This window comes from Leptinotarsa decemlineata, unplaced genomic scaffold (genome assembly GCF_025532065.1).
Source record: "Leptinotarsa decemlineata unplaced genomic scaffold, Ldec_3_MD MMD2_tig00026294_RagTag_RagTag, whole genome shotgun sequence".
Classification (NCBI taxonomy): Eukaryota; Metazoa; Arthropoda; class Insecta; order Coleoptera; family Chrysomelidae; genus Leptinotarsa; species Leptinotarsa decemlineata.
In genome coordinates, this window is record NW_027412674.1 from 3,151,157 (window position 1) to 3,167,384 (window position 16,228).

The 16,228-nt window shown below is 35.9% G+C and overlaps 3 protein-coding genes across 4 annotated transcripts in view; 1 reads left to right on the plus strand and 2 right to left on the minus strand.

Moving 5' to 3' along the window:
* The window catches only part of RhoGAP19D (Rho GTPase activating protein at 19D), a 521,267-nt gene that overhangs the window by 477,876 nt on the left and 27,163 nt on the right, over nucleotides 1-16,228 (minus strand). The gene's annotated exons all lie outside the window — the stretch shown is intronic.
* On the minus strand, nucleotides 4,073-8,308 carry LOC141484786 (uncharacterized). Its single transcript, XM_074180156.1, has 3 exons — nucleotides 7,844-8,308; nucleotides 7,563-7,784; nucleotides 4,073-7,505 (listed from the first exon to the last, which is right to left on the minus strand). Exons 1-3 carry the CDS (start codon nucleotides 8,012-8,014, stop codon nucleotides 7,194-7,196), a joined length of 705 nt encoding a protein of 234 aa, XP_074036257.1. The 5' UTR covers nucleotides 8,015-8,308; the 3' UTR covers nucleotides 4,073-7,193.
* On the plus strand, nucleotides 8,990-9,415 carry LOC141484875 (general transcription factor II-I repeat domain-containing protein 2-like). Its single transcript, XM_074180493.1, has one exon. The coding sequence runs from the start codon at nucleotides 8,990-8,992 to the stop codon at nucleotides 9,413-9,415; it is 426 nt and encodes a 141-aa protein (XP_074036594.1).

A 16,228-nucleotide genomic window follows, 5' to 3' on the forward strand; every position in this document is an offset into this window, starting at 1 on the left:
CCGAGTACAAGGTATTCCCCTGTATATTAATCTGCCGCACTTTAGTAAATCCAGAAATCCCCGCTTGGGCTCCCCAAGCTGCTGGATGAACAAGAAACAACTGCGGGACTAATCTCTGTGAGGTATCTGCATAAATGTCGATCGGATATAATTCAACATCCAGCGTGGTATTAGCTGGGGTACTAGTTGTTTTCCGGCAGGCGTTTACCTACCTACTGTGTATAGTTGGAAGAGATGAATATTTCAAGATTTTCGAAATATTTTTGTCTTATACGACACAGTTTTCAGACATGTTTCCGAAGACAGGAAGAGAAAATAAACACTTAACAGAGATGTGTAGATGGTATACAGAGGTTTCCTTCATTTTGTATTTGAAAGAAACTCCTGTCAATGATCTACACATAACTGTGAAGATTTTATTTTAAGCTTATATGCTTACTTTCTCTCATCGGAAGTTTCAAACTCTCTGTCATTTGAAGTTTTTTTTGTACGAAGATGGAAAAGTATAGAAAGTCAAAAAAACTTTTCCCGTCTTTGTTATTATTCTATGAAAAACATTTGTGTGAAAAAGTCAATATTTCTTAGTGTTTTCTGGGTGTACAACCTTCTACGATATAAAAAATAAACAAATTATTATTACGCAGAAACTTTTCTGAGTGAACTTGCCCTTCATTATTCTCAAGCACACAGCAAAAAATCGCTTCAGAGTAAACATTTCACATTCGATTTTTAGAGTAGAAGTACTCTTGATTTCAACTCGAGATTCAGATCACTTTAATTTCACACTTTCATAAAACTGAGCCTGATTCCGTCTATTCAGTGTCTATTTTCATTTTAAACGGTTTTATTCAGCTTGCCTTGTTCGTATGTTTCTTTGTTTATTTATTTGTTTGGATCAAATTTAGTAATTGAAGTTTGACCCCCTCCTGTTGACAGATTCATCTGAAATTTTGCACATATCATTGTAAATACAAGATGGCCGCAGCGAGAAAATGGCGGATTACATATTGTTTCACAACTATCTCAATATGAGTATCAAATGACAGGGCTCGACAAGTAGAAGAGTAGTACACTTTGGAAAAAATGCGCGAATTCAAGAAGGCCGTAGCTACAAAATGGCAGATTACATATTTTTTCATAACTATCTCAATATGGATATCAAATGACAGGGCTTGACTAGTAGAATAGTAGTGCACTTTGAAAAAGATGCAAATTCGAAATGGTCGCACAACCACCCCGATATGTGTATCAAATAACCGAACTCGACAAGTAGAATAGTGGTATACTTTGGAAAAGATGCAAATTCAAGGAGACCATTACTCATCCCGAAAACTTGTTTGGAACGAACACCTGGTATACAGATGGATCGAAGACCAACATTCAAACTACAAGTTATCCGCTAGGACTATACACATCCATCTTTCAGGCGGAAGTGTATGCTATCTTGCAGTGTGCAAGGCTTATTAAATTGAGACCTCAAAGAGCGCACAAGGGACTCTGACAAACCCGAAGGTGATATCAAAACTGGTCTGGGAATGCCATGAAGAACTGAATGAACTTGCAAACAGAAACAAATTATCTTTGTACTGGGTGCCAGGGCATTCAGGAATCACAGGTAATGATAAAGCTGATGAATGCGCTAGACACGGATCATCAACTTCATATATAGGTCCTGAACCAGCTGTGGGGGTACCAAAATCATTGGTACGAAACCAGATTAGGACATGGGCCAATAAGAAGCACACAGAGTACTGGACAAAAGTACCTGGCAACAAACACAGTAGAACCTTCATTAGGGACCCGTCCGAGAAAAGAACCGAAGAACTACTTCAATATAGTACTAACCGGTCATTGTTCGCTTAGAGGACACCTGAATAAAATGGGGCTGTACAACAGAGACCTTAGCTGCAGATAATGCAACGAAAGGATAAAAACAGCTCTACACATCTTATGCGAATGAGAGGCACTGAATCACAGGAGGCAGGCAATATATGGACGTACAAAATTACGTTCAGAGAATATGACGAACATCCAACACGGAACATGTACAAACTAGTACAGGGAACGAGACTGATGAAATGGGTGTCATGAGAAGATGGGGAGACTTGGACTAAATGGACAAGTCAGACAGCTCCCAAGGGACAAAAAAAAGATGGTCGCAGCTACAGAATGACGGATAAGATATTTTTCACAACTATCTCAATATTGGTATCAAAGGACAGTACTTGACCAGTAGAAAAGTAGTACGCTTTGAAAAAGATGCAAATTCGAAATGGTCGCAACTACAAAATGGCGGATTACACCACCCCAATTTGGGTATCAAATAACAGGGCTCGCAAGTAAAATAGTACTACACTTTGAAAAAGATGCATATTCAAGATGACCGCAGCTACAAAATGGCGGAATACATATTCTTTCACAGCTTCCTCAAATTCGAACATAAATAAGTAAAGAAAAATATGTTGAACGGTTTTATTGAAAAAAAAAGATAATGATGTAGATAATGTACTAAAAGCTGAGAAATAATTCGGAATGTCCTAGATGGCAGTCGTCAAACCACTTTCCACAGCAATCTGCGGAATTGATCTGTTAAATAAATTTTAAAATCGTTGGGCGTAGCGTAACCTGAGTAAATACTACGTCCAACGATTTTATTATATTTTTATCTGATCAGTACCATAGATTGCCGGGGACAGTGGTGTGATGACTGCTACCTAGGACCTTCTGAATTATTTTTTAGTACTTTTTCGACATCATTATTATCTTTTTTCATTAATAAAACCGTTTTAAAATACATATTTTTTAGTTATTTTTTCAATTTTTTGTGAACTAGTTCCTGAATAGATTGAAAATTTACTCTATGGAACTGAAAAGCACACACTTGAACATATTTACTGTAAAATCTCGTTTGCGGCACATGTTCCAAGTGTAAAATTTATTGACTGCTCATGCGTGACAGTGAACAATGCTAGAGTACGTCGCTCGCCTTCACACGTGTATTGTTTTGCGTTATTCATCTTTAGTGTTCGTGATTGTCGCGCAATTAGCCACTATCGGTCATTGAAGTATTTCTTTACACAAACATGACTTATATTTATTGAGGATTGGTAGACTTGTGGCATTAAGATTTGAAATAAACATTGTGCACTCAAAAATAAGCACAAAAATTACAAGAACATTGCAAAAAGACTTGCTAATAGATTACAAGAAATTACACTTTTTGAATGCATTAAAATGTTAAAGATGCCTTTGGACCGTACAAATAGGACCGTAGCGATTTTGCTACGTACAGTGTGTCAATTTTAAAACTTACAATAGGCTATATCTCACGAACGAAAGCTGATATCGAAAAATGCTTGAAACCGTTTCTAGGATAGTAAAACTAAACTGAAGTGACATGAAAGATAACTCACCCCCATCAACCCCCTAGGCCGCACCCACCAAAACTCAAAAAGTTTAAATTGCCAACGCTTACTTGTGATACATCATTGAAAAGACTATAAAAAATGCTATCCAATGCTATAAATAATAATTGTACAGGGTGAAGCAATAATTGTGAAACTTTGGCTTGAATGGAATATTTAATGAGGTTTTTGTTGAACTACAAATTTATTAAAATTATCAATTAAGTAAATGTTCAAAGTGGGTTCCGTTGTTTTGTAAACAATAATTTAATTTAATAAATTTGCGATTCAACAAAAAACTCATTAAATATTCCATTCAAGCCAAAGTTTCACAAGTATTGCTTCACCCTGTACAATTATTATTTATACCGTTGGATAGCATTTTTATAGTCTTTTCAATGATGTATAACAAGTGGAGGTTTGCAATTTAAACTTTTTGAGTTTTGGGGGGTGGGGCCTAGGGGGTTGAGGGGGGTGAGTTCTCTTTCATGTCACTTTAGTTCCCTCTTAGTATCCTAGAAACGGTTTCAAACATTTTTCGATATCAGCCTTCGTTCGTGAGATGTAGCGCATTGTAAGCTTTAAAATTTACACAATGTATATTTACAAAGCGCAAATTTGAGCACATTGAAGAATTTGATGACAACAGAACTCAAATGTATAAAACGTGGTTATTCATACCGGGTGATTCTCTAAGGTGGCTCTCCCCTTTAATTTTTTTATTATTGGAGATAGAAAAACGAAATTTGGGGGTTGTGTATAATAGTTCAATTTACATTTTTTGACATATTTACTTGCTTTGCCGTACTTCCGGTTTGACCGGAAATGACCCCAACTTTCGATTCTTAAATGGGACATCCTATATATTTTTACTTATTTCGATCGAGAATGACATTCTCAATCCAACAATACTTCACTTGTCAATATTTGTCAAATAAAATCATTTTTATTCCATTTTTTATTTTTTGATCTAGAATGCCATGGATCGTGTAAATCGCTTCATTATCGATCAAGTAACATGGGAAAACTAACTACGATTTTGAGGCTTACGACTTGACAGTCGTTTTAAGAATTATTTCACAGTCGCAAATATGAATTTTTTCAGGAAACTTGATTTTTTTCAAAGGGAAAGGGGGTGGTTCGTCGTCTTTTTGTTAAAAATAATTTTCTTACGAATAATTTTCTGTTCTGGAATGCCACCCTTACTTTATGCTCTACTTCTTTACGAGTAGCTTATGGTGTATTGTAAACCAGATTTTTAATTGTTCCCCAGAGAAAAAATCTAGCGGAGTAAGATCTGGTGATCTAGAAGATGAAAAACAAAAAATACATTTATGTAAAAGTATGACAACTCAAGAATGTACCTCGCAAGCCTCTGAATACGTCCATAAGTGTCAATCTACTTTTCTGGGAAGCTGTCATTCAGATGTTCTCTTACGACTTGAGAATTGTGAGGTGGCGTCCATATTGTTGAAAATAGATATCAACTTGGTTAGCCAGTAGCAAATCTTCAATGAAATCATTAATTTGATTTCTAAGGAACTGAAGATATCTTTCCGCAGTCAATGACCGTCAAAAATTATTGGCCCCGAAAGTTTTCCTCCGATAATACCCATCCAGCAATTGAAACCAAATCGCTCTTGAAAATTTCCTTCTTACATCAGATGCATAGGAACAATAACAGGTAGAGTAAAGTAATACCAACCGATAGTAGTTAGACCACTAGCATATAAAAACGCTAACGCAGTACTAAAATTTAGTCATAATGATCTCCTGAGGACATTAACTTGGTTAGCAAAATGCGCGTCGAGCGACCGTAATTGTTGTTCTGAAGTTTTCAATGGATTAATTTTTCGCGAGAAGTTCCAGTACAAACTATTATTTTAAAACTTGACAAAAATTGAAACATTTTTTTTAAGAAAATTGTTTTGAAAAAAACCAAGAAAAACTTTCGTATCCAATAATGGTTTATTTTGGTTGATATAATTGTTATTTTCAGCTATTCATTTTCAATTCTTCTTTTTTAGTTGTTTCAGGGATTTCAAATCATTTTATATAGTAGACAATGGAAGTCCGAACTAGTGAAATTCATAGTTATTCTAAACTTGAAAAGTATTTTTTTACACCACTATAAACTTGTTTGGGAGGGAGAACAAAGTTGATATCTGACATTAACAGGAAGTTGTTTGTTATTTTGATCATTGTAATGATAGGTGAACAGTTATTTGTTTATACATATGGTACATCAAAGAATTGAATTAGTCTTTTTGTTCTTTTGGGAAGTCTCACTTTTAGTAAAGATTTGAGATTGGGAGAGTTATAATTTTTTTTATATATTTTATAACACACTATAGTTGCCTGTCTTCTATTTTCTAAACTGGGTATTTTGAATTTATTTCGTAGTGCTACTGTTCTAATTGTATTATAATCCGGGTATACTTTATATTTCTTGTAACATCACACTCCATCGATAAACACTATAGATGTCTTGTAGTTTGACACAATCTTGTAAGTTTTCGATCTGTCTATAAAATTTAAGGTCATCTGCGAATAAGAGACACTCAGTGTACTTTAATTTTGAGTTAGATCATTAATGAATACAAGAAAAAGTAATGGACCCAAGTTTGATCCTTGAGGAACTCCAGAGTTTGCGCGAAATTTCCCTGTACAATTACCTTCATATTTGACTCTGAAGTATCTTTTGCTATGCTGAGGTAACCCCCAGACGTTTTTCATATAAATGAATATTACCACAAGGAAGTGTCGTGTAACAAAAATCCTCTATCGACAATTTTTCATTTCGCCGTGACACACAGTATCTACTATTTAACTTTTATTCGAAATATTCTCATTAGTCTGTTTTCATTTTCACCTCTTTCCAATCTGGTTAATGATTCCGCTTTCACTTGTTACATCCTAATTACGAGTATACAAATTGATTAGTAATCAAAAATTCATTTCGATAATCTCAACACATCCTTATTTGGGATGTCAATGAAAGTTAGTGAGATCTGACAGAAGTCATTACTGATATGATTTACATACTGGGTGGAATAAATAATAATGTGTAAGTTTTCAGAACACTTGTGCAATTTTTGATACTCTATAGCAGTGGTTCTTAACCTTATAGTCATGCGGGACCATTTGACAAAATTTCTGTCAGGCCATGGACCACCAAGTTGGTTAATTAGTTTGTAGTTAATATAAAGTACCTTACGATAACTACAAATAAATACAGTATGGTACAGTAAATAAATGGAATGGTTGTTCTAATTCATCTATAAATAAAATATGCATGAAATTATTTTATTTCTGACCGGGATATTATAAGCTTATATCGTCATAGTTACGCTATCAATGAAGAGGGTCATAACTCCCTTGGGACATTATAGATTTTATAATTCCCTCTACCTTTCACAAGTAAAAATAAATAGAAATGAAAACTGAACCATATTTTATTTATTCACGTCATTACAAATAATAAATGTACAATTTTGAAATGTTCCCTGAAAATTACTTCCGCCACTGGAAACAATTTCTTCTTTTGTATGGCTGGAGCTTCTGTTCACTACAGTCGAGGTACCTGCCTCTTCTGATGACAAAGTAGACAACATACGCGCCGTTTTATTTCTCAATTCGATGCTATCCTCCAAATACCCCTCCGCCACCGTGGAACTTTTCCAACCTCCGTGTCTTTTTAAGTTAGTCATAGTTGCTCCTGCATTGCTAGAGCAGTAGCAGAAGTGCGACGAAGGCAATGTCCCGTATAGGAAGATGAGTTTGGCAATCCTAAATACATTGCGATTTTGCTGGGGATTTTCCCAAACATGTTTTTCCAATTGGCTGAGATGTACATTTATTTTGTCGGAAGCTCAAAAAAAATCGTTCAATACCTTTAGGACGCAAAGACATATAAAGTCTTAATAAAGGCAAAGCGGAGAACTCTTTTTCATCCACAACTGTAAATTTCTTCGATACACCAGTTTTACTTTCCGGTACGTTCACTACCATAACGGAATCCCGGTCCTCTATATCCGATATCTTCATATTCAAAAGTTCCTGACTTCTGCATCCTCCAAAATAACCCATAATCAAAACAACCTATAACAAAAAAAAGGAAATAAATACACACAAAAAGGAAAATAAGAAAAAAATTACCTTATGCAATAAATGAATATCATTAGGAGCGTCCTTTAGGAATCTGATAACATCTTTAGGAGATAAAACAGCAGACTTTTTCGGCTTATAACTCTTACTCTTCCGTTTCAAAAAAGCCTGTAGTTCATTGAACTTGGTGATATCTCGTTTCTCATGTATAGTCACCATCGATTTTAGCTTTGACCATTTAGTCCATAAAGAATTCGGACTATACGTTTCTGACTGAAACGAATAAACACAATTACTACCAAATCTACCGAAAAACATAGAAAATTCCTTACCAGTTCTTGAAAATATGCCAGAAATACAGTTTCAGCGATATCTTTTGGCATAACATTTTTCCGTGTCAGCCAGTCCAGATATATCTTGTATTCTTTTTGGTATACGGCTTCACTTTTCGATGGAATTAATGATTCTCTTGCTTGTTCAGCTTTTTTCAAAATATCCTCCATTATATTTGGGGTAGAAAACACGTTTTCACCGCAAACACAGCTTGATAACAAAGTTCTGTTCTGTCAAATATACCGGGAAGGTAATGAATTGGTACATTTTTCCGTTTCAAAAATGAACAAAATTTTATTGAAATCGGTCAGAAATAAAATTATCTATGTACCACGGGAATTAATGAGCCTTAATAACCTCAGGCAATTGCTGTCCCTCGGGCCAGAGGCCCTCGGGACGCAAACTTTGCCATCGGTAATTAAGGCCCTCCTAATTCCCTTGATACATAAATAACTATAATGTCGTAATCATTAGGTAAAATCTGTAACTGTAACAAAAATTGCATCATAAATTAATGCGATTTTTGTGGTTGCATACTCTTCACTAAATTGTGAATCCTTCGTTCAGTGTTACTTGAACTTAAACGCATATCAGCAGTAGCATCCAACCGATTTCGGTGCTTGTTTTTAATAATCAGAAGCGCCGAAAACATAAATATGTCGAAGAAAATAAAGTTAGGTAACCAATAGCAATGTCTCGAAGTTTTGGTAAAGAAATTGACTTTTGGCTCCAAAATTCTTCAAGATTAATTGCTGATTCGAATGTATCTTTTAAGTTGCTGTCCTAAGTTGAGGCCTGATAGGCCTCAAGTGATTCCAGTGTGCCTTATATGCAATAAAACTGTCGCTATTGTTAAGACTGGCAATTTGAAGCAACACTACGAAACAACTCATCAGCAATTTCACAAAAACTTTCCTCTTGGCAGTGAGGCTCGTAAAGAAAAACTTCATGCATATCTCAGTTCTTTCAAAAAAGCACGAAATTATTAATTTGTTGGACGCTTAATAAACACCAGAAACTATTTTCAGATTCTGATATGGTGAAGGAATGTATGTTGGAAGTAGTCACGGCACTTTTCGACGAAAAAAAAAAGTGTAGCTGCATTTCAAAGTATTCCATTATCAGCGAGAAGTAATACACGAAAAATGGAAATTTTAGCTGCCGACATTAAAAACACTCTTCTTGAACTCCTGCAAAAGTCATCTTGCTACGCCATAGCACTTGATGAATCATGTGACATCGTTGATGATGAACAAATGTCTATTTTCGTAAGATTTCATGATATTGAGTGTCAGATTTTTAGGAAAGAGTCGCTAGCAATATCGCCGTTGAAAGGTAACACTAGAGGAGAAGATTTATTCAAGGTCATTGATGAGTTTATTACTGAATCTAACATTAGTTTTGATAAAATGGGGGCCCCAGCAATGATTGGCAAAGAAAAATTTGTAGTGAAGAGAATCAGGGATACACACTCGGGTCTAATATCATATCTGTGCACAATTCACCAGGCAGCCCTTTGTGGAAAACTTAGTGCTACACTGAAAGAAGTGATGGACAGCTCATCAAGTTGATTGATTTTGTGAGATCTTACATTCTGCTCTTCAGCAACAACATTTCAAGGAGTTTCTTTATTAATGTGATTCAGAGTATTCTGACTTACTACAACACAACAATGTTCTTTGGCAAAGTAAAGGTTAAGTTATTGAACGTTTCTGGGGCTGGTGAAAGAAGTAACTTCCTTCTTGCGAAATTTTGATACGGAAGGAGCCAGAAAGCACTTTGAGTTTTCTAAAAGATATTTTGAAATATTTGAATGGGCTCAACACAGAATTACAAGGAAATGGAAAATTATTATGTGATCTGATACAAAGCGTGTCTGCTTTTTATCGCAAGCTGAAGAAAACACTGCAGTGTTTATAAAACTTCTGGTCGATCTTAGAAACGAATTTGCTACGAGATTCCAAGACTTTGCAGAGATGGGAAATCTATCCGTTTTTTAAATCGCTATTTGAAGTTGATGTAGCAGCAGAATGGACAGATGTGGCTGCCAAGTTGTTTAATCTGTCAAAGGCATCACTTCAAATAGAAATAATTGATTTGCAAGATTATGTGTCGTTGAAAATGTATAACACGGAATCCACTGAAGAATTTTAAGCCAAACATGACCTAGAAAAATATAAAAATTGCAAAAAACTAGATATAATGAAAAGAGAAATGAAAATTTCTATGTTTTTGCCACTTTTATTTGTAACTAACGTTACTGCAGTTTCGTCCTATATGGACATTCTGAAACTTGAACAATAAACTAACAATGATTCATTACATTCGCTAATATATACCATTCAGGTACTTGATTGAGCACCTGAATTTACAGTTCACAATGCGGATGTGCCAATTTAAAAACCGGAGAGTAAATTAATTCGATTTGGTCATTTAATAGGTTGCACCCGCAATGTTTATGCTCGTGAATTTCTAAGGATTCTGAATAATTGAGTTTGTAACCCTTCCTTGCATAGTGCAGAATTTCGTTTAGATTCGGAAACTTGTGGTTGCATGCCAAGGAATGATTTGAAAACGTCGAATCATTTTTTCCTAGTCTGAAGGACCTTCCATGTTCAGCATACCGTTTTTGGAAATTTCGTCCGCATTGTCCCACATAAACACTATTACACTCCGGACACTTAAGCTTATAAACTCCAGATTTTTCCAACTTGTCGAACCTTATCTTTGGCATTAAAAAGGAAATGAGATAACCTGGCATGCGATCTGAATGCTACTTCCACATTATTTTTTCTGAAGAAACCTGCGATCCTTTCTGTTCTTTTTCCAAAATATGTTAGCGTCACCCATTCCTTGATTTCTGCCTGTTTGACCTAAGGATATATTAATCTGCAAGTGAATTTCCGGCTTTGTTTCCTGACTAACTTCTGGATAGAATCTGCGTTGAAACCATTATTATGACCTATCTGTGTAATTGTATCAATTTCCCTAGCTAGATTGTCTACAGACAAAGGCAGTGAGAATGCTCTGTGCAGCATTGAATTGTAGGCTGCTAATTTATGACTGTCTGGATGGAAAGAATCGCTTGGGATGGTGATGTCTGTATAGCTAGGTTTTCTAAAAACATTGAACTCGAATTTATTCTGATTGTGTGTAATGGCCAGGTCTAAGAAATTTATTTGTTTCTCTATCTCTGTTTCGAGTGTGAACTGAATGTTGCTATTGAGATTGTTCATGAATGTCATAAATTGGTTCAGCTATCGTGTAGTTCCTCTGAAACAGGCAAGAATATCGTCTACATATCTGTACCAAAAATGAATATGTTTTTTACCCAGTTCGGAGTTTACTATCGTGGTCTCCAAGTTGTTCATAAATATAACTGCTAAAAGTGGACTAAGGGGTGAGCCCATTAGTAAACCTGAATCCTGTTTATAGAATTTGTTGTTGAACTGTAGATAGCTCTGATTCAGGCACACATCGAAAGCTGTTGAAACTTCAAAGGAAGTGATATGGTCTACTTTGGCTTGATCTAATATGTCTAAAATGAGGGACTTACACTCGTTGTACGGTATGTTGGAGAACATACTCTTTACATCGAATGAAACTAAAATTGAATTATGTGGCGTGGTTTGGTTCCTTATGTTTTCTACTGAAGTCAGTGAATTTTTAATGCTGTGAGGTGGGACGAAATTGGTAATATTTTCTGAAAAACTTGTTAAGACGTATTCCTTGTTCTCTTACCGGACTATTTATATACGAAACTACCGGTCTTATGGGGTTATCCTCTTTATGTGTTTTTATCAGACCATACAGTTTAGGACAAGAGGGGTTCATGTTGGTGATTCTCCATTTCTCTGATTCCGTGACTAGGAAAAAATGATTCAACGTTTTCAAATCATTCCTTGGCATGCAACCACAAGTTTCCGAATGTAAGCGATACGGAAATTCTGCAGTATGCAAGGAAAGGTTACAAACTCAATTATTTAAAATCCCTAGAAATTCACAAGCATAAACATTGCGGGTGCAACCTGTTAAATGACCAAATCGATTCAATTTACTCTCCGGTTTTTAAATTGGCACATGCGTATTGTGAACTGTAAATTCAGGTACTCAATCAAGTACCTGAATGGTATATATTAGCAAATGTAATGAATCATTGTTAGTTTATTGTTCAAGTTTGAGAATGTCCATATAGGACATCATGATCTCCTACCACGTAGTAACGGCTACATCCATCAATTTATTAACTAGATATAAATTTGGCCACTATGTTTGGCTCGACATAGATATGTAAAACATATTTCTCAAAGATGAATTTTTTGAAAATCAAATAAAGAACGCCCACCTAGAAGACACACTTTGAACTTGCTGTTCCTCTCAAGAACCAAACTATAAAAAACTGACTCAAGACCGTCGGTGTAATTTCTCACATTAATTTTAAGTCTTGTGTTTTGTAATTCAGAATTTGATTTGAAACCAAAATCGTACATAGGGAGCACTCAATTTTTATTAGCTGTTTTTTCTGGACCTCATCAAAATTTTCCCACAGTATCCGGACCCCACCTAAAACTACTTGCCGACCCCTGCTCTATAGTGTTATAAATGCGAAAGTCACTCACTCAACACTCACGCGTTCATCTCATGTTTCTCCGTACTGGTAAGTCCTAGGAAGCTGAAATTTGGTATTTAGGTACTTCTTAAGTCTTGGATGCACACTAAGAAAGGATTTTCAAATATCCCAACTGGGGCCACCCCCGTGAGGGGAGCTTTTGCATTCGAAAATAACCTTTTCATCACAGTTTCTTCGTATTGCTATATTTTCGGAAGCTGAAATTTTGTATGAAGATTCGTTTTATGTTATAGATGTGCAATAAGGAAGGATATTTTAAACCAATTGGGGCGCCAGCCGCGGAAAAAAGGAGCGTTCATAAAATAACTTTACCTGTTTCTTCTTACCGCTATATTTTCGGAGGCTGAAATTTTGCATGAACATTCGTTTTATGTTGTAGATGTGCAATAAGAATATATTTTTAAATATTCCAACTGGGGAGCCAGCCACGGGGAGAAAGGCGCGTTCATAAAATAACGTTACCTGTTTCTCCTTACTGCTATATTTTCGGAAGCTGAAATTTTGCATGAACATTCGTTTTATATTATAGATGTGCAATAATGAAGGATATTTAAACCAACTGGGGCGCCAGCCGCGGAAAAAAAGCGCGTTCATAAATTAACGTTACTTTTTTCTCCTTACCGCTATATTTTCGGAGGCTGAAATTTTGTATTCAGATTCGTTTTATGTTATAGATTTGCAATAAGGAAGGATTTTCAAACCAACTCGGGCGCCAGCCGCTGGAAAAAGGCGCGCTCATAAATTAACGTTACCTGTTTCTCCTTACCGCTATATTTTCGGAGGCTGACATTTTGTATTTAGGTTCGTTTTATGTTGTAGATGTGCAATAAGAAAATATTTTTAAATATTCCAACTGGGGCGCCAGCCACGGGGAAAAAGGCACGTTCATAAAATAACGTTACCTGTTTCTTCTTAACGCTATATTTTCGGAGGCTGACATTTTGTATTTAGGTTCGTTTTATGTTGTAGATGTGCAATAAGAAAATATTTTTAAATATTCCAACTGGGGCGCCAGCCACGGGGAAAAACGCGCGTTCATAAAATAACGTTACCTGTTTCTCCTTACCGCTATATTTTCGGAGGCTGAAATTTTATATTTAGGTTCGTTTTATGTTGTAGATGTGCAATAAGAATATATTTTTAAATATTCCAACTGGGGCGCCAGCCACGGGGAAAAAGGCACGTTCATAAAATAACGTTACCTGTTTCTCCTTACTGCTATATTTTCGGAGGCTGAAATTTTATATTTAGGTTCGTTTTATGTTGTAGATGTGCAATAAGAATATATTTTTAAATATTCCAACTGGGGCGCCAGCCACGGGGAAAAAGGCACGTTCATAAAATAACGTTACCTGTTTCTTCTTAACGCTATATTTTCGGAGGCTGACATTTTGTATTTAGGTTCGTTTTATGTTGTAGATGTGCAATAAGAAAATATTTTTAAATATTCCAACTGGGGCGCCAGCCACGGGGAAAAAGGCACGTTCATAAAATAACGTTACCTGTTTCTTCTTAACGCTATATTTTCGGAGGCTGACATTTTGTATTTAGGTTCGTTTTATGTTGTAGATGTGCAATAAGAAAATATTTTTAAATATTCCAACTGGGGCGCCAGCCACGGGGAAAAAGGCACGTTCATAAAATAACGTTACCTGTTTCTTCTTAACGCTATATTTTCGGAGGCTGACATTTTGTATTTAGGTTCGTTTTATGTTGTAGATGTGCAATAAGAAAATATTTTTAAATATTCCAACTGGGGCGCCAGCCACGGGGAAAAAGGCGCATTCATAAAATAACGTTACCTGTTTCTCCTTACCGCTATATTTTCGGAGGCTGAAATTTTGTATTTAGGTTCGTTTTATGTTGTAGATGGGCAATAAGAATATATTTTTAAATATTCCAACTGGGGCGCCAGCCACGGGGAAAAAGGCGCGTTCATAAAATAACGTTACCTGTTTCTCTTTACCGCTATATTTTCGGAGGCTGAAATTTTATATTTAGGTTCGTTTTATGTTGTAGATGTGCAATAAGAATATATTTTTAAATATTCCAACTGGGGAGCCAGCCACGGGGAGAAAGGCGCGTTCATAAAATAACGTTACCTGTTTCTCCTTACTGCTATATTTTCGGAAGCTGAAATTTTGCATGAACATTCGTTTTATATTATAGATGTGCAATAATGAAGGATATTTAAACCAACTGGGGCGCCAGCCGCGGAAAAAAAGCGCGTTCATAAATTAACGTTACTTTTTTCTCCTTACCGCTATATTTTCGGAGGCTGAAATTTTGTATTCAGATTCGTTTTATGTTATAGATTTGCAATAAGGAAGGATTTTCAAACCAACTCGGGCGCCAGCCGCTGGAAAAAGGCGCGCTCATAAATTAACGTTACCTGTTTCTCCTTACCGCTATATTTTCGGAGGCTGACATTTTGTATTTAGGTTCGTTTTATGTTGTAGATGTGCAATAAGAAAATATTTTTAAATATTCCAACTGGGGCGCCAGCCACGGGGAAAAAGGCACGTTCATAAAATAACGTTACCTGTTTCTTCTTAACGCTATATTTTCGGAGGCTGACATTTTGTATTTAGGTTCGTTTTATGTTGTAGATGTGCAATAAGAAAATATTTTTAAATATTCCAACTGGGGCGCCAGCCACGGGGAAAAACGCGCGTTCATAAAATAACGTAACCTGTTTCTCCTTACTGCTATATTTTCGGAGGCTGAAATTTTATATTTAGGTTCGTTTTATGTTGTAGATGTGCAATAAGAATATATTTTTAAATATTCCAACTGGGGCGCCAGCCACGGGGAAAAAGGCACGTTCATAAAATAACGTTACCTGTTTCTTCTTAACGCTATATTTTCGGAGGCTGGCATTTTGTATTTAGGTTCGTTTTATGTTGTAGATGTGCAATAAGAAAATATTTTTAAATATTCCAACTGGGGCGCCAGCCACGGGGAAAAAGGCACGTTCATAAAATAACGTTACCTGTTTCTTCTTAACGCTATATTTTCGGAGGCTGACATTTTGTATTTAGGTTCGTTTTATGTTGTAGATGTGCAATAAGAAAATATTTTTAAATATTCCAACTGGGGCGCCAGCCACGGGGAAAAACGCGCGTTCATAAAATAACGTTACCTGTTTCTCCTTACCGCTATATTTTCGGAGGCTGAAATTTTATATTTAGGTTCGTTTTATGTTGTAGATGTGCAATAAGAATATATTTTTAAATATTCCAACTGGGGCGCCAGCCACGGGGAAAAAGGCACGTTCATAAAATAACGTTACCTGTTTCTTCTTAACGCTATATTTTCGGAGGCTGAAATTTTTTATTTAGGTTCGTTTTATGTTGTAGATGTGAAATAAGAATATATTTTTAAATATTCCAACTGGGGCGCCAGCCACGGGGAAAAACGCGCGTTCATAAAATAACGTTACCTGTTTCTCCTTACCGCTATATTTTCGGAGGCTGAAATTTTATATTTAGGTTCGTTTTATGTTGTAGATGTGCAATAAGAATATATTTTTAAATATTCCAACTGGGGCGCCAGCCACGGGGAAAAAGGCACGTTCATAAAATAACGTTACCTGTTTCTTCTTACCGCTATATTTTCGGAGGCTGAAATTTTTTATTTAGGTTTGTTTTATGTTGTAGATGTGCAATAAGAATATATTTTTAAATATTCCAACTGGGGCGCCAGCCACGGGGAAAAACGCGCGTTCATAAAATAACGTTACCTGTTTCTCCTT